The sequence below is a fragment of the Stenella coeruleoalba genome (assembly GCF_951394435.1).
Source record: "Stenella coeruleoalba genome assembly, chromosome: 1".
Lineage (NCBI taxonomy): Eukaryota > Metazoa > Chordata > Mammalia > Artiodactyla > Delphinidae > Stenella > Stenella coeruleoalba.
In genome coordinates, this window is record NC_137169.1 from 75,041,588 (window position 1) to 75,065,871 (window position 24,284).

At 37.8% G+C, this 24,284-nt stretch overlaps 1 protein-coding gene across 1 annotated transcript in view; it reads right to left on the minus strand.

Moving 5' to 3' along the window:
• COL24A1 (collagen type XXIV alpha 1 chain) overlaps window positions 1–24,284 on the minus strand; it is a 542,658-nt gene that overhangs the window by 37,428 nt on the left and 480,946 nt on the right. Inside the window, exons 50-53 of the mRNA XM_079924384.1 lie at window positions 2,774–2,881; window positions 997–1,104; window positions 851–904; window positions 191–253 (exon numbers count right to left, since the gene is read on the minus strand). Coding sequence (XP_079780510.1) covers window positions 191–253; window positions 851–904; window positions 997–1,104; window positions 2,774–2,881 — 333 coding nt within the window. The remainder of the gene's footprint in view (window positions 1–190; window positions 254–850; window positions 905–996; window positions 1,105–2,773; window positions 2,882–24,284) is intronic.

Here is a 24,284-nt window from a genome sequence, read left to right on the forward strand (position 1 = left end):
TTTGCTCAAACTAACAAACGAACTGAAAAAGGTTGAGAATGTCTGCATGTGCTCTAATGAGTTTCTGTTTTAAGAGTCATTTTTTAAAGTTATTAATTTGGAGTATATTTATTTTAGAGTTCTTAACCCTAATTCCTGTAGTCAACAAAGAATCACAATATCTGGGAAGGCAGAACGACTTCATACTTACCCTCTGTCCAATAGGACCTTTAGGACCTGATATTCCAACAATGCCAGCATCTCCCTCAGGACCCTAGAAACACAATTAAAAAAAAGCCAAAATATGAACATTTAGTACATGAAATAACCTTGTACCAACGTATTAAGAATTGGCTCTTAAAAATGGAACTTGATAGTTAATGAAGTACAGGCTTAAGTATTTTGGAGGAATTGTACTGAGGTCTACAATTCACTTCAAAATACATCAGAAATGGATGGAGAGAGGAGGAGGTATAAATAGATGGGTAGGTACATAGTCAAGCAAGTAGAGTAAAATGTTTGGGTAGAATTTAGGTAATAGGTATATAGGTGTTTACTCATTCTCTCAACTTTATGTTTGAAATTTTTCAAATAAAATGTTTGGGAAAACAGAATGAGAAGAGACAAAAGGTAATTATTCCATAAAATTGCTAGGAAAATATATAGTTACATAAGTCAAAATTAACATATTCAAAACTCAAATATATTACTCTGTACCAACTGAAATTTTGCGATTAAAAAAACAAAAGCTCAAGTCAGAGATTAAATATTGGTATTTCAACATCTGGTTTTTGAACAGATGTTGAACATTGGTATTTCAACATTGGTATTTCAACATAGCCAGAAATGAGCAGAAAATATGTAAACATACTTTGGGGCCTGGGAATCCTTGGAAACCTGTCAAACCTTGAATACCATGTTCTCCCTGCAATGTGAATAGATATGATAACCATTATTGTACGATGTTGGCCTGGTCTGTAGAATAAGTGCTTAGTGAATTTCTGAGTTGTCACCTACAGACTGCCCTTTCATGCCAGGCTCTCCACATGGTCCTTGATCACCTTGTGCTCCTCGGTGACCTCTTTTACCTGGAATTCCAGGTTGACCAGCTAGCCCTTGTTCACCCTACGGACAAAAAAATAAAAGAAAGGTTATCTTGACTTTAGAACCTGTAAACATATTGGCTTTTAAATGAAATCTAAATACTGGCCCATCCTCAGGCATGTGTACAAGGCACTAGAGAAGTCAAAATCTGCATGATCATTCTCCCCACCAATAGTTTCCATATACATAATATTTGATTACAATGAACGAGAAGTGTGGCAGCAGGGAAATAGAATTCCAGAGATTGTGGTCATGACTGTGGAAAGAGGAGGGAAGAGGGGGCCTGCAAAAGTAGGAGGAGGATAGTGGGGCTACAGAGAGAATAGTGAGGGTGTAGGATGTGTGGAGGCGTTTGTATGCGATGGAACTTTTATTTTATTTGAATTGAAATTATTTTGCTGTGTTTTTCTTACAGAGATGATTCAGCTACCTGATATCAGAAACAGAGCAGAATCTCTTGAAGTGTGAACCCTGGTTTTTGCCATGAGTATCTTTTCAATTCCATCATTAAGAAATTTCAATTATCTGTTTCCCAAGATTCCTTTGATACCAGTCCTCTTTATCCCCTAAAAGTTCACTTTTAATACATACTTTATTATCATTATTTTATTTTAAAAAGTCAAGTCCTTTTAAAATTTATTTTTATTTTGTTTTTGAAGTGAGGGTTGCAATAGCTTTTACCATTTCTAAAAATAAACAAGAATCATGTGGAGTTTATAGATAAGGTAATGAAAAATGATGCTTGGTAGACTTTGACCAAAGCTTTAAGATTAGCAAATTATCCTTCACTGTATTGAGATAAAGATACAGCTTTGGGACTTGACAAACTGGATCTTTTTTTTTTTTTTTTGCAGATTCACGCATAAAAGGTAGGGATCTTTCTTATTTATTTTCCTAGGTTTAGCATTTGGTCAGCTATCTTGTATTTCAGTGGAAAGGGATATTCATGGTATAAACATTAACAGAACTCAAACTTTAAACAGTAAGCTGCTGGGTCATCATTTTCAGTTTACCCATATGGGTCAGAATACCTAGAAATTCTTTATAAGTGGAACTCTGAAAATCAAATTAAGAGGTAATAATGATGAGGGTGCCAATGTCTTAATCCTAGTCTTTTATGAAATAGCATTAGCTACGGGACTAGTCTCTTGGTTGTCTGGGTCAAATCTGCACTGAGATATTTTTAAGAGAGGTTTTGTATGGAAAGCCTATTGCCATGTGGCAATACTCCTGGCAATGAATGTTAAGGCAAGACAATTACTATCACTTTGACTTTAAGAAATAATCTGTACTCCTATCAGATTTATTAATTGGTTGGTTAGGTTCAGAAGTAGGGGAACAGGAAGTATAACTGAGAAAGTATGCAACTGGAAGTAAATAAGATTTTTCTGTTTTGGCAGAGAAGGTGGATGACAGAAAGGAAAGAAGAACCAAAATGAGTCAAAGAACATTTTTTAAAGCATCACCAGTCCTGGGTTTATGAGTAGTTTTGGCAAATGACATGCACTGTGGCTATCACGGGAGATGGCTGTGTCAAGGCCACACACTTTCGTTTTTTCCTAATGTGTTTTCATGTTAGCCAAATTTTATTAAAAGCTATCAGTCTTACCATCCTGTGATCTAGCCAGTAAACTCAGGGCCAGGAAGGATGGTCAATACTGCTCATCCATCAGAACAAACATGAAAGTACCTTCGGGCCTAGAACTCCTGGGCTTCCTGGAAGGCCCGATGAACCCTTTGCTCCTTGAGGACCTGGAGACCCAGCCAGTCCCATTCTTCCTGGGCTGCCTCTGACGCCCTAAATAACACAGATAAGAAATGAAGACTGGTGCAGCTCCCAGAAAATCCATCCAGACCCTCAATAAATGAAGGAGGGGTTGGTGTTCTGAAAGCCTACTGTTGATACACTGCCCAGGTTTGGGAGTTATCCTGGGCTTCTTTCCCAAATAAGTGAAATGTTTAAATGATGTTTTGGCTCACCTAAAATCTCTAATTATAGCTAATGTAATGGTCTTGCATTTTTAAAATAAAAATACTGAGGCAGCACAAAGTCCACCTTTGTACTATCCACCAAAGTCAGTATCTTCTAAGTAGCCTAGATGTGAAGTATGTTTGTCACATTCTAACTTTTTGTGTTATACTCCTGTGTGCATGACAACTCTAATGAACATACCCTTAAGAAGAATATTCTTCTTATTGTGGTCATTATTTCTCAATATATACAAATACCAAATCACTACATTGTACACTTGAAACTTACATGATGTTATATTGATTATATCTCAGTAAAAAAGAATATTCTAGTTTTCAATCACACATGACTCCAGAAAATTTGCTTCAAATAGCTTAATTGGGAATAAAGTTAAGTAAGCAAACAGTATTTCCTCAAAGCCAAATCCTAAAACAAAGTTGGTAAACTATGGTTTGCAAGTCAAACCCAATCCATCCCCTCTTTTTGTAGAGCTTGTGAGCGAAGAATAGTTATTACATTTTCACATGTTGAAAAAATCAAAAGAAGAATAATATTTCAAGATGTGGAAATTACACGAAATTAGAGTTTCAGAATCTGTAAATAAAGTTTTATTGGAAAACAGTAATGCTCATTCATTTATGTATTGTCTGTGACTGCTTTGTGCTATAATGTCATTGTGGCAGAGACTAAAAGGCACTCATTGCTTCCCACTACTGCTTGTTGTATTGCAGATTACAGTGATGCAATTATAGCTTGACAGTGTTTTGAGAGGAACATATATTGACTCATTGTGAGATTTTATTATCAGTGCATATCTGTTGTATCAAAACAAGAAAAGAAGAAAACAGTGGGCTTTGAATGTTGTATTTTTAAGGCACAGTGGAATGTGGATTATTTCGTGATCAAATTAGATGTGAAAGCTTTATTTATTATGCAATGACACTATAGTTTTGCTTAAAAAAGTACAATATACATCAACATTATCATACCAAGCACTTGACACAATATTCCCACCTCACAGAAGTGTAACAGTTAGAAAAATTAGGAAACCTAAAACGGAGTATCTTATCACAATAAAAATTCTTCACAAAAATTTGAAAATGAAGTTGCAACTAAAGTTTCTGAGTGGCTCATTTGTTAGTCCAACAAAGTTGCTTATTGATAGATTTAATTAAATCGTGCAGCAAAAATAAACTCGTTTCTTAGCATTTTGGCAAGAACAGTTGCTTAAAATGTCAAGGACACTGGAGCAGCATCAATAGTCAATTGAAAAATAAGGCAAATGCTTTCAAGTGGTTTTCCTTGCCTCTTGATTAATCGACAGATGTTAGTAATACTACTCAGCTGTTTTTGAGGAGTCATTGCTGAGTTTGAAGTGCCTGAAGCATTAACCTGTATGAATAGTTTGTGGAGTGACTATAGGTAAGAATAATTTCAAGTAAGTTAAAACATTAAATCAGTTCAACCTGAAGTGGTATCTGCTAAAATGTGATAAAACTGATGGCAATGGATTAGCAATGGATAAGAGAAAGACTAACTAGACGAATTAACAAAACTTGTGAAAATGTTAAGATATTTAGAGCTATGTTTATTTATTGTATTATTCACTATCAGGTACTCTGAGGAAAATACTTGAATCTAGCATATGTTATCATTGACTCTTGTAAATTTAACCTTCCGTGGTTCTGTGAATTTTTTTTGTCAAAATAGAAACTGAATATCCTGACTTTCTCTAACATGTAGCAGTTTGATGGCTTAGCAGGGATAAAGTTTTATTGAGATTTTTGAGACTATGATTGAAGTTTTTTTGAATGAGAAGAACTGCCCTCAACCTCTATTATGGAATGATAAATGGCTTTAGAAATTAGATTTTGCTACAGACTCATTTAATGCTTATCTATGAATTTAACCAAAAATTGCAGGGCAAAACAATGCTCACATGTGAAACATACTGTGATAAAGTCATTTTGATGACAACTAATGTTTTAATCACAAGTAATGTCAAACAGCTTTATACACTTCTGTGCTGTCAAAAATTAAAACAAGAAGTGAGATCTCCATTTCCACACAAATTTGCGGTGGGTAGATTTTCTGAGCTCAAACACTTTCAGCCTTTGAAAGTGAAAAGCATTTTCACTTTCAAAAGCATTTCTAAAGCATTTTTCAGACCTAGATGCAAGAAATTTCTATATTCAAAATCCATTTAACTGTTCACTTGAGAAGTTCAACCTATAACTTCAATTGGAAATGACTAATGTACAATATAATGACATTCTAAAAGGCAACTACCAAGAGAAGAATCTAACAGAATTTTATAAATTCCTTCCAAGCAATGAATATGCTCAATTAAAATCATATGCTCATGAACTGCAGTATTTGGCAGTACATATCTGTGTGAAAAGAATTTTCAAAGATGAAATATGTAAAACATGCAAAATCTCATTCTAAGTCACATTAACAAATGAAATTTTGATGATAGGAAACTGTAATAAGCTAAATGTTATCCCCCTTGCAAAAGAATTCTGTTTTTCTCATTAGTAGACTTGTATCACAAAAAATTATACTACATTAATATATTTTAAATTTCATAAATAAAAATTTTGTGAAAACTTATTTTCTTTCTTGTTACATAAGTTCTTAAGTAATACCCTTGATTTTGCCTCTTGCCTTGCAAACTCAAAAACAGTTATTAATATTTACAGAAAAGTTTTGCTGACCCCTGTTCTAGGAGGTGATTGCTACTTTCTGAGTTGATTCCTGGGATAATAAATTGGGTCGTGTAATAGTTGTTCCATGCATTCAACAATATTTGTTGAATATCATCTATGTGTAAAGAAGGTATCATGAGAAGCCCTGTGGAGAATACAAATATAAATAAGAGATGATTTTTATTTTTAAGAAGCTTAAAATTAAGTTAACTAGACTGTAACATAAATAGTTATAATAAAGGCAGAAATGTAAAAAAAAATAAAGACCAGATGAGAAAAGAGATATAAATAGTAGAAAGGTTCTGAAGAGGGGAAGTTACCTTTGGTGCTAATTAGAAAAGATATTACTGAGAAGGTAGGGTTAACTGGATCATAAGGTAAAGCTGTTTCCCTTAGTTATAAATGTGGTAGCAGAGAGAACTGACTCCAGATACGCTAGACTCATTTCTGTGGAAGGCCTGCTTGGGAGAATAGGATTCAAAAGGTAAAGCCAATTTTGAATTTAATGCTAAAGCACTTTTCCTCTTTTTAAAAAATGTTTCCTCCAAATTATCACATATCTTTTTATTCTCTTACTAGTGGTAAAAAAATAGTTCAATATATTAAAAAATTACCTTTTCTAAGCAGATTTTCTTCATGATCACAAAACTCACTAAAATAATGAATAAAATCATTTTTTCTATCACTATCACTAGGTGCCATGTACTATACTCAGTGCTTAGGACACAGGCTCACATTCCTTAGCTTGACCTTCAAATCTTTTTTTGTCCCAATCTACATCAACCATTTTATCTCTCACCATTTATCTATATTAGTGGCTCTCAATATTTGTAAGGAACCATTATGAGGGCAAAATCTATATAGGGAGGGAGGAAGGGAGGGGGGCATGACAGAGGGAGGGAGAGGCAAGGGAGAGAGAGAGAGATCCGCATTGTGGACTTAGGATTCAGGTGGTGTGGTTCTTCCACGTTGCTTGCACCTTATCCTAAGTCATTAACCTACGCTAGTTCTTTCCCTTTGCTTCTTGCTATGTGTTTTACATTGATTTGATTTAATTTGGTCTGGGAGCCTTTTGGTTCCATATCTCTGGGATAGATTATCTGGTAGTGTACTTTCCATATGAACTATGAGAACCCTGGAGACATGAGATGGTGCCATTGTAGAGCTCATCAATACAAATGAAAGCAAATCCAGTCATAGTCATTTGAGACTGTGGGATACAGAATTTCAAAGATGTTCAGGGAAGGGACTTCCCTGGCGGTCCAGTGGTTAAGACTTCACCTTCCAATGCAGGGGGTGTGGGTTCGATCCCTGGTCGGGGAGCTAAGATCCCACATGCCTCAGGGCCAATAAACCAAAACATAAAACAGAAGCAGTATTGTAACAAATTCAATAAAAACTTAAAAAAATGTTCAGGAAAGATATAAGTGTTATACCAATGGCCAGGATTCTAATGGGAATATGACTATAGGAAAGGCAAGTTTTAAAAACAAAATTCAGATGAATAGTGCCCTTCCCAATAAAAACAAAAAGAGGTTGAAAAACCTGAAGAAACCAGTGGCCTAAAGAGAAAGCAGATTTTACAAGGTCATAAATAAAAGACGGAAGGAAGGACATGTAAGCCAGGAAGAAAACAAATAGACCAACAAAGTCGCTCCAGAATTAAACTAGGTGAAAGTTTATAAAGTACGAATGAGTGTAGAATTTAAAAAAGTAATGGGTTGTCTTTCAAGACTGAGCGTATCCTGTGTCTGGCTGTATTAGACAACTAGTGATCCCAATTGGAGAGGAGATGTATCACGTGAAAGATCACCCTAGATGACTTTAGGACACCTCAGCATTCCGGAGTTCTAAAAGAGTACCACTTTACCTCACTTTACTTGTAAGTTTAGGTATTTTTAAAAATCTTTATTCTCCAACAGAAAAAAAATGTATCTTTTGGGCGATGCATGAACAATGGACATGCAAAGACTGCTGAACATTCCTGAGGTCAATAAGTATTTTTAGTGAGAATAATAAAGACCATATGACTAGTCCTTAGGGTTAACTGTACACGAGAAACTTCATTTTACTTGCAGCGCTATCAGACATTGTAACACAGCACGATAAATATGTTCCAAATCATTTACTGTTCACATTGGTTTCTTAGAGAGAAATTTGAGGAAAGTAGCAGAGTGTTCTGTACAAAGTTCCAAGCAATGTTTCATACAAGTAGAGAACAAACATTTCTTATTATGAATATACAGATGGATGAGTAATTCTGCTTTCAAGAGAAACAGATGCTAATCCCTAGGAATTCTTTCCAGTGTTTTCTAAATGATTTGTCTAAAACCAATCAGCAAAGCGTAAGTCACTGCGAGCAAATTTTAAAAAGTAAATAAAATCAGAATTACCATTAATTTGTTCAGAGATGCTAAGACCAATCAATAGTTTACCTGAGTCTTAAAAAAGTTAGTAAAATCATAAGAGTACATGATGTCTCATGGCCAAAAACTTTCATTATCCTCAGATAGAAGGCAGTCTCCCTGCTGAAACTGGTTTTGACTCTGTAAGAAAGTGTCAGTTTTCACAGGACTGAAGCTGATGGCTGCTTAAGCCTTGGGTTTCTAAGGAAACAAGTACTTGGATCAGTAATGACAATAATGTCAACCACAACGACAAGAGTTACTTTTTATTGCTTACTTTTTATTGCGTGTCTTCTATGTATAAGAAACTGTAATGGCAATATGGTTGTGTTGTTTTATTTAATCTGATGTCAGTTAAGGAAAGAAAAGGAAGTTGCTTTCCACTTTGACTTCCCTGTGCAGAAAGGAAGGAATAGTTTTAAGTCTGCCTTCATCCTGGAACTAAATGGAAAGATCTGGTAAGGAAAATGGGGCTAACTACACATATTAGAGGACAGACACAGAGACAAATTTGGAAACAATGATGACTGGTTTGCATTTAATAGTGAAACATACCAAAGAGAACGTTATGCTGTTTGTTATTCCCCAGGCCCCTTGGTGTAGCTGTCTTATTCTCATTAGAATTAAAATAATATTAAGAAATAGAATGTTCTAAATAAAGGCAACAATAGAAATCCACATTTTAAAGAGGATTAGCAAAGGAATACTATCTTTAAAGTTTTAAGTAAAATGAAAGTTTTTAATGTGAATTTCACTGATTTTTTCAATAGTAGATAAATTTAAAACTACACTGAACTTAAATTAGTTGATGTTTTAATCTAAAATAAAATTACTAGGAAAACAGTTTTTTCCTTTCCCTACAGCCAAGCACCTTCCTCTGTGCTCATAGCTTATGTTTATATAGTTACTTGCTGTATGAGAAAATAGTAATTAAAACTAATTTACTTTCTGTAGTATAAAAAATAAATGCGACGACCTAATTTTTTTTGCATAATATTAGGCAACGTAAGTACAGTATTTTTAAAGCCAGCAAACCAGTGGATTATAAAAGTAATACTTTGCTTCCTTTACTCCAAGCAACTAAAAACACTCTGTTTAAGTAGGAATTTCTCATTTTATTTGGCTTACTAAATATATCCCTCCTAGGAAAGAATTGGCTATTTAAAAATATGTGGGGTAGTAATTATTAGGTGATTATATGCAAGGCTACATTATAATAAATACTGTAGCATTCATAACATTTCCCTGTAGGGGCAATCATAAATAATGTGGCCAAAATGTTAGAAATAAGATTTATGAATGAGCTGTATACCAAACTTAGGAGGTAACTTTAGCTTTGAATCACTAAACATGTTAATGCCTATGGAACTTGGAGTGGGATTGAATTGAGGCAAGTCTTAAGGTATGAAGGTAGGTCTGCTTGACTCAAGTCCATTCCCAAGAGCATACACAACTAACTCTTGTTCAGTTTCAATGGATACAGGCATTTCAACATTGTAATACCTCATAGAAATTACTCATTTTCATAGAACAATTGGTCGTTTATCATTCTTGCAAAATGGACAGTTTCAAATGCCACTATAATATTGGACAAAATAAGTGTAGCCTATGAAATCTCCTTTACCCAGGCCTCAGCCTATAATCACGGGACTAACAGGGAGTGAAGGACGATATTTCATCTATTCTTTGACTCTAAGCATGACTGGGCATTCATACCACCATGAAGAAATGAATGTCCATCCTTTTTTCAAAAATAACAAATCCGTACCCATACTATCTTGCTTGATCCTCGGCTAATCCTATTATCATGCCAAACTTTTTCCTGCCTACAGGTCTTTTCATTTTGGGTTTTTCACATGGCAAGTTCTTCCCTCATTCTTAAATACTTGGGTCAGTCTTACCTTCAGTCCTTAGCTCAAGTGTAAGCCTTCTCAGTGAGGCTGCTATAGTCTATTCCATCTATAAGCTATTTCGCATTACACTTTATCTCAAAATCTATTTCCCATTATGCTTTCTTTCATAGCACTTCCACAATTTAGAATTACTTGATTTGTTTATAGACTACTACCCAATTATTAGGTTGATTCATATTAAATTGTGACTTTTTTTAACATCAAAAATGGTCAAATGTCAGCAATTTCCTGCTGTTGCACGTATATTCCATGAGGGCTTTTCTTCGCCCATCTTGTTCACTGCTGTCTTCCCTAACTCCGGGCTCATATTGTAACTGAGCAGGACTCTATGGGGCCTTCCCGGGACAGACCCATCCCCCATAGCCTCTGCTTTAGCTCCCCTCTGAAGCATCTAGATTATAGTATCTGATGCACATTTCCTGAGTTGCTTTACAGATACTAAAACCCCCACTAAATGGAAGAAATTAACTACTTGATGACCATGAGCACATAGCCCCCAGTCCCACGGGTGCCTAAGCATTGATAATGTTAACCCCTCTGACACACCACCCTGTAACCTCACCATCAACCAGAGAATTTTTTATGAGCTAATCACATATCCTGTGACACCCCTCCCTCACCTCGCCTTTAAAAATGCTTTGCTGAAACCCATCCGGGAGTTTGGGCTTTTTGAGCACTAGCTGACCAGGACTCCTTGTATGGTGCCTTACAATAAATGTTGCACTTTCCTTCACCACAACGTGGTGTCAGTAGATTGGCTTTACTGTGTGCAGGCTAGTGGATCCAAGTTTCATTCAATAACACTGTTACGTACTAAACAAATATTTGTTCACTGAATGTTAGACTAGCCATGAAAATTATTATGAAAAGATAGTAACTCAATAAGTGCATGCACCGTACTAAGCACTTCACATACAAGATCTCATTTGGTTCTCATAAAAACCATATGAATTAGATATTATGTACTAATTTTATAGATGATTCTTAAGATAAGTAGCGAACACATCTTAATTTTAAACTCAGGTTCCCAAAGTCATAGTTATTATGCAAAGGACATTTATTCTTCAGATATTTATTGAGCTTCTTCTAAATGGGACTGACACTATGCTACGTGCTAGGGATACAAAGACAAATAAAACAGAATCCACGTTCTATAGAAGTTTACAAATGCCTGGGGGAGAAAGACATGAAGATCAGTAATTAGAACCCATATGAGCCATGCTCTGATGGAATCAATGTACAGAGTGTACAGAAGTTCAAGCAGGCATGCTTAACTTTGACTGGAGAGTCCAAGGAAGAGAGAACAGTTCAATGAGTCCTGAAAGATAAAGAAGTTGTTCCTCCTAGGGAAAGACGGAAGAGTCTTCCAAGCAGAGGGAATAAATTACACGTACAAAGCCATGAAAGTGAGGGAAATACACAGAATTTGGGGCAATGTCTAAGAAATTAAGCATACTTGAAAAAAGTATAGCACAGTGGTTAAAAGTATAGCACAGTGGTTAGATTCAGGCTCTGAATCTAGATTGTGTGATTCTGAATTCTGGCTCTATTATTTGTTGTCTGTGTGACCTTGGGCGAGTTACTGTGAGTCTCAGGTTCCTTTTCTGTAAACTGAAGATAATAGCTATACCTATGTCATGGTGAGAATTAAACAACATCATATATATTCAGCACCTGGAGTAGTGCATGGCACATATTATTAAAAAAAATTTTTTTTGCACGTTTTAACATCTTTATTGGAGTATAATTGCTATACAATGTTGTGTTAGTTTCTGCTTTATAACAAAGTGAATCAGCTGTATGCATACATATATCCCCATATCCCCCCCCTCTTGTGTCTCCCTCCCACCCTCCCTATCCCACCCCTCTAGGTGGTCACAAAGCACGGAGCTGATCTCCCCGTCCTGGCACGTATTATTTAATAATTGTTTAATAACTGTTAGACTAAAATACACAGCACATGTGAATAGCAAGGTAGAATGTAAGACTGGAAATGTAAACAGGCCAGATCCTAAAGGAACAATATTCCACAAAGAGTATGAACTTTACTGGATTCGGAGTCACTGAAGCGGCAACTAGGAAGGTTACTTCCTTTAGCGAACCTTTCATTTTGTTGCTAATAAGCAGCCAGACAGGCTGAGTTCTGTCTGCTCTGGAACAGTTCCTAATGAGCAGTAAACGGGCCAAAACAAGCAGAGGGTGGAGAAGAGAGAGAAAGCAATCAGGATAAACCCTAACTGGATAATCAACCCCTTAATAATCAAGAGGTGACAGGATTTGATGAATGTGGATCTGGCTGATGCCGGTATGTTTCTTCCTCCAAAATACTAAGAAATACACCTTCCTGGAAACAGAAGTTTCTTTAGGGTGACCAGCTCATAAACTAGAGAACACACAACGCAGAGGGGTGCCAGGGCTGCTGGTGTTCCTAACAGAGGCTTCTACAGTGGTCCTGCTACTCTATGCTTGGATCATGAGTGGGCTGATGAAGTGTGTTTTTCCTTCTTAGACTGGACACAATTCACAAGTGGAAAATGCAAGAATTTCAACGTTCTTTTAGGACAAGCATCTCATTTTACACAACACTTAAGCCTGCGTTCACCTGAGAAAGTGCACAGTCAAGACTGAAAGGCCTTGGGCTTCCCTGGTGGCGCAGTGGTTGAGAGTCCGCCTGCCGATGCAGGGGACGCGGGTTCGTGCCCCAGTCCGGGAGGATCCCACATGCCGCGGAGCGGCTGGGCCCGTGAGCCATGGCCGCTGAGCCTGGCGCGTCTGGAGCCTGTGCTCCGCAACGGGAGAGGCCACAACAGTGAGAGGCCTGCGTACCGCAAAAAAAAAAAAAAAAAAAAAAAAAAAAAAAAAAAAAGGATTGAAAGGCCTTGATTTGTCCTAAGTCAAGCTGTTAGTTTTGTTTCTTTCCCTTTTTTCCAATAACCAATTTTATAGTTGCAGCAGTGAAAAATAAAAAAAATGGGTAAGGCTTCATTTTGATGACAAATAGATTTATGATCTTTGCAGGGAAAAGTTGTTTTCCTTTTTCATAAATGAAAACAGCATGGTAGACTCATTTACTACAGATGTGCTAAGTTGCCTAGTCTCAAAACACTCATTTATACAGAAGGAAATTCACACAGTCAACTGTGAGCCTCCCCAATACTATCCTTCAGTTATAGTCACATGACTTTAAAAAAACACTGAAACTGCAGTGTGAATGTGCCAGGAATACTTTAACTCCTTTGGCCACATCAAAAAAAAGAAAGAACATTGTTTAGGAAAATCAGGCAGTTGCATAATGCTAGAAATCCCAGAATAAATATTTTTCTCAGTGGAAAAATCCAGCAGTCTTTAAAGGTAAGCCAAAAAGCACCATGGTGCCATGATTTGAAAAAAAGAAAAAACAACAACAAAAAAAAAGACCAATGGAAAGATGTCCTTATCCTTGTTGAAAATATTCCAGGGAATTTGCTAGTATTACTTTCTCTTAGGCAATTTTTCTATTACCATAGTAGGTTTCAGAAATAATTATCTTAGAAATCACTTTTCCCAATGACCAGTTTAGCCACTGTACCTAATTTCACTGAACAGACTTGTCCCTTATAAAGCATTATAACTAATTTCATATCAGATGTTCTACAGGGAGCAGAAACATTTGTGGAAAGTATTTCTGTATTCATAAATACCAATATCATGTGTAAACCTCGGGGTTGAAAGGGGATTCTTCAAGGGAAAGTTATTTTGTTTTTATTTCAATGGTTACAAAATACTTCAATACTTATGACATCCTGATTTCTAAGTATGCATGTAAATCTTTTCTAACATTCTTTGAAAATGCTAAAAAGTAGGAGACAGTGAGTTACGATCTGATACCTAATTGCTTACTAATGGAAATACCAGATGCCACTCAACTTCATGGCCCTGTGAGGTATATTGCAGCAGTATTCAACATTATTGTAATTCATTTCAATTTTTTCACCACAGAATTCAATGAGCTTTTTATACTAGTCATATATAAAGGGATATGTGGCTCAGAATCTGTTTTTTTTAATGACCTCCAATTAGAAGTAGAATAACTTACTAAGTGGAGTTAGAATATGCATGTTTTGTTATCTGACCAATTCATACTCAGATTCTTTTTTCCCTTGATTTTAAGTCTTCAGTCTCTCCATCTCTACTAAGTCCCTCTAGCATTTAAATATGGTTAAGGCTCGCTCATTTAAAAATAACTTTCTACCTTAGCCTCAGTTTCTTCTCCAGTTATTGCCCTACCTTCTCCTTCAGAGCCAACTTTCTCCATTGGATTGTCTGCATATCTTGATTTCCTCATACCCTCTCACTCCTCAAGCACTCCAATCCTGTTTCAGACCCCACTAATCAAATCAAATACTCACTTGCTAAAGTTACCAATGACCTCCATATACTAAAATACAATGATGATAATTTTATCTTGTTAGATTTCTGTATTAGGTGTGTGTGTGTGTAGAAACCAATTAAGCAAAAAATTTACTGAAAAGATATTGAGTAGCTCATATAATCACAGATAAATCTAGAAAACCAGGTTTGGAAAATGGGTAGAATTAAAAGAAGACTAGGCAGCCAGAATTTAGACACTGTAGTGACCACCGGACCAGCTGCTGGACATTGACCGCAGTCATCCTTGGACACTGAGTGCCACTAAAAGTTACTGCAACTGCCACCAGAACGGAATCTCCATTATCGCTACTTCTGTCTTACTAAATCTGCAATGGAAGGTGTGGGTGAATATAACTGATTTCTTAGGCCTGGGTCATAGGCCTACATTCTTGTTTCAAAGAGGGAGTGGAAGGTAAGAGTCTAGACTTTTTGACTTCAGTAGTAGAAGGTGGCTTGCCATCAAGACTCAAAAAAGAAAGGAAACATAAAAATTTCTGAACATAAAAATGGGGTCAAGATGCTGAGTAGCCAAAAAACAAAACCAAAAACAGAATAAAACACATGTCCAACAAACTCTCTCATGATGATTAGACACAGTCGATGACTTTCTCCTTGATATATTCTTAAGCTCCCATGACATTACATTCTTTTTCTCCTATCTATTATGGCGACTCCGTCTCAGACTCCTTTGTCATCTCCTCTTCCTTCTTTACCTGACTTCTAAATATTAGAATTCCTCACCACTTGGTTCTGGACCTTCTTTCCACTGTTTATCTAATATTTGTGTGTGTTTTTCTTCATTTGCTCCCTATGTCCATTCACTGCCCCTTCTCTATGTTGCTATTTGTATTGAGTCTTCTGATCCATGAACATAGTGTATACACCATTTAATATTTGGGTCTTCTTTAATTTCTGTCAGCAATGTTTTACAGTTTTCAGTATCAATTTTGCACATTTTTGGGGGGTCAGATTATCCCATTTTGATACTACAGTAAGTACTGCTTTTTAAATGTCAATTTCTGATTGTTCGTTGAGTATAGAGAAATATAACTTATTTTTTTTTTTTTTTTTTTGGTACGCGGGCCTCTCACTGTTGTGGCCTCTCCCGTTGCAGAGCACAGGCTCCGGACGCGCAGGCTTAGCGGCCATGGCTCACGGGCTCAGCTGCTCCGCGGCATGTGGGATCTTCCCGGACCGGGGCACGAACCCATGTCCCCTGCATCGGCAGGCGGACTCTCAACCACTGCCGCCAGGGAAGCCCCTACAATTCATTTTTGTATATTGATATTGTATCCTGCAATCTTGCTAAATTCAATTATTAGTGGGGTTTTTTTTGGTAGATTCTGAAGGATTTTCTACATAGATGATCGTGTTGTCTGTGAATAAAGACAGTTTTATTTCTTCCATTCCAATCTGGGCGGTTTTTATTTCTTTTTCTTTTACTGACTAGAACCATTAGTAGAAGCTCCAGTACAGTGCTGAATGTATCATATAAATGTAAGGGGATAATAAAGATATCTGCTGGCATATGAGGCCTTGGAAGGTTTATCTCACAAACACCTACATTGAAAATACTTTTTGGAGGAAGTACTCAAATAATAATAAAAATAAATTCAGGAGGTTCTATAAGGAATACTGAAAGTAATAGTGACTAAATAGCTTAATTAAGTTTACTACTATGTTAAAAAAAGAAACAAAGGAAATAAAAAGAGAAAGTAGGTCAGAATGGCCATCATCAAAAAATCTACAAACAACAAATGCTGGAGAGGGTGTGGAGAAAATGGAACCTTCCTACACTGTTGGTGGGAATGTAAATTGGTATAGCCACTATGGAGAACAATTTGGAGGTTCCTTAAAAAACTAAAAATAGAACTACCATATGATCCAGCAATCCCACTCCTGGGCATATATCTGGAGAAAACCATAATTCAAAAAGATACATGCACCCTAACGTTCACTGCAGCACTATTTACAATAGCCAGGACATAGAAGCAACCTAAATGTGCAGCAACAGATGAATGGATAAAGAAGATGTGGCACATGTATACAATGGAATATTACTCAGCCATAAAAAACAACGAAATACTGCCATTTGCAGCAACATGGATGGACCGAGAGATTGTAATACTGAGTGAAGTAAGTCAGACAGAGAAAGACAAATACCATATGATATCGCTTATATGTGGAATCTAAAGAAAGGGTACAAATGAACTTATCTACAAAACAGAAACAGAGTTACACACGTAGAAGAAAAACTTATGGTTACCAGTGGGAAAGGGGGGAGGGATAAATTGGGAGATGGGGACTGACATATACACATTACTATATATAAAACAAATAACTAATAAGGACCTATTATATAGCATAGGGAACTCTACTTAATACTTGTAACAGCCTATATGGGAAAAGAATCTAAAAAAGAATGGATATATGTATATGTATAAATGATTCACTTTCCTGTACACCTGAAACTAACACAACATTGTAAATCAATTATACTCCAATAAAAAATTTTTTTTTTTTTTTGCAGTACGCGGGCCTCTCACTGTTGTGGCCTCTCCCATTGTGGAGCACAGGCTCCGGGCACGCAGGCTCAGCGGCCATGGCTCACGGGCCCAGATGCTCCGCGGCACTTGGGATCCTCCCGGACCGGGTCATGAACCCGTGTCCCCTGCATCGGCAGGTGGACTCTCAACCACGGTGCCACCAGGGAAGCCCCACCAATACAAATTTTTTTAAAAATCAGAATAAGTTAAAAAAAAGAGAATGTAAATGCATGAGAATTATAAGTCAAGATGCAAGGTAATATCAAAAAATGATGAAGGGAAAGAGTGGTTTATAGAAACAAAAGGACATGAGAACAAACACAAGTACTTGTCTTGTTAGAGGGAAGATACAGTTACTGATTTAAACAAATCACTAGAGTTAAACAAGGACATATTTGGTTCTTAAATTTGGGGCAGCTGCCACAAGAACATCAACTGAAAGAGAATAGGTAACTTTTAAACCTGCAGAAGAGAATTCAATCTATCCAATGGAAATCAGAAAATAAGAAAAAATAAACAAAAACCCCCAAAGATAGTATAGGACAAGGAAAATACAGAATTAACATGGCAAAATATTCTTAATAGAGGAATTTTAGATGCATTCTCTCTAAGATTTCAAGCAGTAGAAGGAGGTCTGCTATTACTGCTACTGTTAAAGATAGTATTGAGGGTCCCTATCCACCTATGTGGAAAGAAAAAAAATGAGTTTAAGAAAAGAGTTAAAGCTGCCATTGTTTGAAGATATTACCTACCTAAAAATCCAATAGGATCACAATAGCAAATTATTAGAAATAAAAAAATCCAGTTGTATAGAATGTAATCTAAATCAGTAATATTTAAGTAAGTAATAAGTAACTAGAAAATAAAAAATGAGAATACATAAGGCCTTTATTGAGGGGCCATATTGCATATTGATAAGAACAAAGAATATGGAGTTAGACTGCCTTTGTAGCTATGTGACTGAAAGTGACAATTTTTTTTGTATAAAATAAGGATGATAATTGTATCTATAATATTGTAAAGATTAAATGAGTTAATACAGTAAAACATTTATCATGGTACCTGGCACATACTAAGTATTATATAACTTTTTACCATTATTATTATGGAGAAAATCTATTATAAGATCTTATATTGATAAGATGACAAGAATATTTTATCTCAGATAATTAAAAGGTTAAGATATTAATTTTCCCCAAATAAATCTAAGGCAAACCCAGTGATAATTCAAGTTTATGTTCTGTTTTTAAAGAAACTCAAATCTAACCTCAAATATATGTGGTAGAAGTGTAAAGAAGGGGCCTTGCCCTACTAAATCTGGGGACATAAGACAAAGCCATAGTAATAAAAACGATGTGATAATACAAACAGACCAGAGATCAGCCAACTTGTTCTGTAAAAAGGCTGGATAGTAGATATTTTAGCCCATGTGGGCCACTGGTCTCTGTTGCAACTACTCAACTCTGTCATGTAGTGCAAAAGCAGCTATCTGTAAACAAATGACCGTGGCTGTGTGCCAATAAATTTATGAATACTGAAATCTGAATTTCATGTAATTTTCATGTGCCACAATACAATATTCTTTTTATTTTTTTCTACCATTAAAAATGTAAAAAACCATTTAGCTCACTGGCCATAGGAAAATAGGCTGATTTGGTTTACCAGGTGTAGTTTTTTGACACAGGGAACAGATTGCTGATGTACACCATGTATAGAGAGAACTTAAATAGTGTTGCCTGGATATTTTCTGTTTGCCTTTTGAGATCTGCCCTTTTCCAGCCTGATCTGTGACCCAGCAGGTTCCCTTACTGGTGAGTGACATACCAAGGGCACGTGGATGGGAGGGAGCCCCCCCCTTGGTGAAGGCAGTAAGGGAATGCATTGTTGGTAGTGAATTTTTTTGGGGGGTGTGTGGTATTTTTTTTTAATTGGGGTATAGTTGCTTTACAATGTTGTGTCAGTTTCTGCTGTACAGCAAAGTGAATCAGCCATATGTATACATATATCCCCTCTTTTTTTTAAATTTTTTATTTTTTGCGGTACGCGGGCCTCTCACCGCTGTGGCCTCTCCCGTTGCAGAGCACAGGCTCTGGACACGCAGGCTCAGCGGCCATGGCTCACGGGCCCAGCCGCTCCGCGGCATGTGGGATCTTCCCAGACCGGGGCACAAACCTGTGTCCCCTGCATCGGCAGGCGGACTCTCAACCACTGCGCCACCAGGGAAGCCCTATCCCCTCTTTTTTTGGATTTCCTTCACTTTAGGTCACCACAGAGCACTGAGTAGAGTTTCCTGTGCTATACAGCAGGTTCTCATTAGGATGAACTGGGAGATTGGGACTGACATATATACACTAATATGTATAAGGTAGTGAATTTTTAAAATAATTTTTAAAATTGCTTTTGTTTTCACCATCACAGACTAGCAATTCTAAACCATGTCAGTGACAAAATAGGCCTCCCTGCCAGGGCAGATTGTTCCTATTATCACTCTTACTTGGTTGAGTTTGGCTAACGGGGTGTACTGTTAGGGGACTGGAAGACAGGAGGAGACTGAAATACTTATTCCCCTGGCTCTCCCTTTGCTGAGTTGCAGTGGATTGGCTGAATCCTTCTATTGAAGGTCTCAACTCCTGCTAAATGGCTCTCTCCTGTGGCAATAACTACTTTCTCTATAATTTTGTTCCCCTTTCCTTTGTCTCTTCAGGCCTATGGGTTGTAATGATGTGCCATTGTTGCTATCCCTCGGGTGCTTCAGCATCTCTTCTTGGTTTTCCTTAGCCCTGCTCACATTTTTGTAAGTAGTCCCTTTATTAAACCTTCCTCAGTTGCCCCACAGTTTTTAGCTAGACTGTGATATGTAATTGGTAATAAGAGTGAAGTCAGGAAACTAACCCCACAAATGGGATTCTGAGATTGGTTTGCTCATAATCAAGGAATGCTCAGATAACTTCCTTGTTGCGGATAAACGGACACTACTAATCCGTGGTATGCAGTGGCATCATGATTATTCAGATTAGCACTGGCCATGACATTAGATTAAGTGCTGCTGGAGGGCAAAGTGTCAGAAGATCATGTGGCCTTGGCATGTATTCAGTATGGTGAACATAGTGACTATAAAGACTGCGTGATCAGAGGGCAGTCTCTTGAGTGATCTAGAGAGAATACAGAGAAAGGGACAAAATAAAGGTCTTGCACGCTCAACTTAGAACATAATGAAAAATCAGAAAATCCCCACGGCAGCTTGAAGGAGTCTTTCATCTCCTATAGTCCAAGGCAGATGTGGCTGAGGACCCAAACTACTGTAAGATTTGCAGAATGTGTATACAAATACATCTTCAACTAACCAGACATCTTATGCTAAATGAGGGCACTGGGTGGATAAAGAGTAGAACTCCAAGACAAGGGATGGGGATATTTGAGCAGATATGGGCAAGACTAAGAACTGTGAAGCTCAACTCCCTCTTAGTCTTCCTTGCTTGTGGAGATAGCCACCTGCTCAAGCATCTGGGAGCACCATTAATAGTCCGATGGATTGGCAATTTGAAGCCTTGACTCAACTACGGCCTACAGTTAATGAGGTTGAACGCTATAACTCCCCTAGAATACTGCGTAGGAAGGGGTTCAAATGCTCAGGAAGATAGAAGTGTGGAGACAGATTTATCACGTGCAATCTGATCAACCACCCTCTAACCATGGCCCCTGAAAGGGATCAAAGAACACTCCTTACCAAGGTGTTAAGAAATGTCATAAGGATAAAGTTCCCTTATTTAAATAGGAATATTGGACTCTGAGTGGTAGATTCTAGGTGACAGTGCTTTACTATCAGAGAAAAGGTAGAAGCAATTATCACACTAAGCCATAAGATGTTTTGACTAGATGTTTTGACCTGCAGAGATCTGTGCTGATGGTGAGTTGATCAAAGACCCATAGGAATTACATATACCATATGCTAATATATTGATGTATAGGTAGAAAAATTCTAGGTCTGATGGGTATAATCCTAATTAAAGTCACCGTACTTGGGATTCATGGCCTCTCGCTCAGGTCCCAGACTCAAGCCAGTTCCTACATCAGAATCCCTTGACTGAGGGGGAGGCAGTTCTCTTTGAGGAAGAACCCTGCAATGTGGTCATAGGTGTACACAGTGACTTCTGCCCTAAGCCTTCTGCAGAGGGACATGTGGTCATTTACCAGGTGACTGAACACTGGGGAAACAGAAACTCTCAGCCTTTCTGGGGGCTGTTAGATATTGGATTTGAACTGATAATAAATGCTGGAAATCCAAAATATCATCACGGCACTCTGGTCAGAGTGTAAGTTGATGAAGGCCAAGGGATAAATAGTGATAAATGCAGATTTGGCTCAATTTTTTTTCCCAAGTGGGTCCAGTAGGACTGTGAGCCCAGTTTTTGTTTTTGTATTTTCTCCAATCTCAGAGAATAGTAACAATCCCTCACTTATAAAGTAAATGCTACTGTGGTAGGAAGGGAAGAGACATGTGGAAGCCCCTGCAACTATCTCTTCCTGCCCCCTTCCCCACAATGTATACCTAAGGTAATACCATACCCCTGTAGAAAACTGTTCATATTAACCACCACATCCCTGTGGAAAATTGTATATACTACGGCCAAAAGACCTGAAAGATGCAAAAGCAGTGATCCTACCATATCCCATATCCATTTTACTCATCTGTTCGGTGCACACACCAGATAACTCCAAGACTTAAACTTACAAACTCAATTGTGTGTTGATGCCAATCACAGCTGCAGTTTCTGATATGGTGTCTTTACTAAACAGTACAGCAATTAGCAACAGCAGTTACTGACCTAGTAAAAATACTTCCTACTAACATTCCTATCAGTGAAGATGATCAGAGGCAGTTTGCTTGCCTTCACAAGGCAGAAAGAGCTGTATCACTTCAATGCCTTATCTCAGTGCTGTGTCAGCTCAATTCTCCTCTCTGTCATAAAATAGACCAGAGTGATATCTTTATAGTCTTGACATCTCACAAAATATCAGGCAGGTCCATTAAACGGAGGCCACTATGCTAACTGGACCTGGAGAGTGGAAGAGAACAAGCACCCTAAAGATACACCAGAGGATAGGATTCAAAAGTTCATGGGACTGCTAAATGGAAGAAGTTCCTAGGGGTAGTGGTTTGGGGGTATATCAGGATATCCTCTCTAAAGTAGAGACAAGTTGTTGCACTTTGCATTGCTCATCACAATAAAAGAGGCACAATGCTTGGTGAGCCTCTCTGGACTTTGGAGTCAATCTATACCACCTTTGGGTATGCTGCTACAACCCATTTACCCACTTACTGGGTAGCCTGTAAAGTTGCTAGGTTTTTATTGCAGTCAAATATATATAACATAAACTTACCATTTTAACCATTTTTAGATGTATAGTTCAGTGGCATTAAGTACATTCACATTGTTGTGCCACCATCACCACCATCCATCTCCAGAAATTTTTTTTTTTTTTTTTTTTGCAGTACGCGGGCCTCTCACTGTTGCGGCCTCTCCCATTGCGGAGCACAGGCTCCGGACGCGCAGGCTCAGCGGTCATAGCTCACGGGCCCAGCCGCTCCACGGCATGTGAGATCTTCCCGGACCAGGGCACGAACCCGCGTCCCCTGCATCAGCAGGCGGACTCCCAACCACTGCGCCACCAGGGAAGCCCCAGAAATTTTTATGTTCCAAACTGAAACTCTGTACCCATTAAACAATAACTTCTCCAAATCCTCCTCCTCCCAGTCTCTGGCAACCTCCATTCTATTTTCTGTCTATGCATTTGACCACTCTAGGTACCTCATATAAGTAGAATCATATACTATTTGTACTTTTGTGTCTGGCTTAGTTCACTTAGCATGTCTCCAAGGTTTATCCATGTGGTAACGTGTGTCAGAATTTCCTTCCTTTTTAAGACTGAATAATATTCCACTGTATGTATATACCACATTTGGTTTATCTGTTTCACTGCTGACAGCCACGTGGGTTGTTTCCACCTACTGGTTACTGTGAATGATGTTGTTATGAACATTTGGAAAATTTTTGTTCAAGTTTCTGCTTTCATTTCTTTTGGATATACACCCAGGAGGCGAGTTGCTGGATCATACGGTAATTCTGTATTTAATTTTTCAAGACCTGTCATACTGTTTTCCACAGCGGCTGCATCATCTTACATTCCCATTAGCAATACACAGGGTGCCAGTTTCTTCACACACTTACCAACACTTGTAATTTTCTGTCTCTCTTTCAATTTTTTATTTTTTTGGATGATAGCCACCCTAGCAGTTGTAAAAGTGGTATCTAATTGTGGTTTTGATTTGCATTTTCCTAATGATTAGTGATGCTGGGCACCTTTCCATGTGATTATCGGTCACTCGTGTATCTTCTCTGGAGAAAGTCCAGTTCTTTGCCAGCTTGCTGGTTTTGGGTGGCCCCCGACGAAAATGCTCGGCAGCAGATTCAGGATGCTGTGTAAGCTACCTTGCTATGACTAAGCAGATCCAATAATATCAGAAGGGTCTGTGGCTGGTAGAGATGCTATATGGACCCTTTGATAACCCCCACAAGAGAATCACAGCTTATACCCATAAGGATTTGGACATAAGCAATGCCTTCTTTGTCAAATGTAATTTCCCATTTGGAAAGCAGTTCTGGGCTTGCTGTGGTTGAAGCTGAATAACCGACCCTGAGACATCAAATGACTATGTGTCCTGAACTGACCATTATGATCTGAGTGATATTTGATCCACTAAATCATAAAATTGGCTGGGCACAGCAGCGTTCACTCCTAAATGGAAATGGTGTATATCGAGACTGGGTCCTAACAGGTCCAGAAATCACAAACAAAATATGCAAGCAAGCAACTGAGACTTCCATGATACTTGTTCTACTGCTTTACCACTGCTCCTTCAGCCTTCCTAGAGAATTCCCCTTACCAGTTAGTAGAGGAGAAAAAAGTTCAGGCCTGATTTATGGATAGATCTGCCTTGAATGTCAACATCTGCTAGAAGTGGATTGCTGCTGCATTTAAGCCTGAAAGATATCAGTGAAGGAGACTCTTCCCAGTGGGCAGAACTTGGGGCAATCTGTATACACAGGCAATCCACATAGCCATGTTTGGTTGTTTGCAACCAAAGAGCCCTTTTGATATAACCCAGAGTTCTAACTGGGTCTTGGAATAGCCCTGAGTGTGCAAATGGCTTCAGCATCTGGCTTTAAGTCCTCTTCATTCTTTTT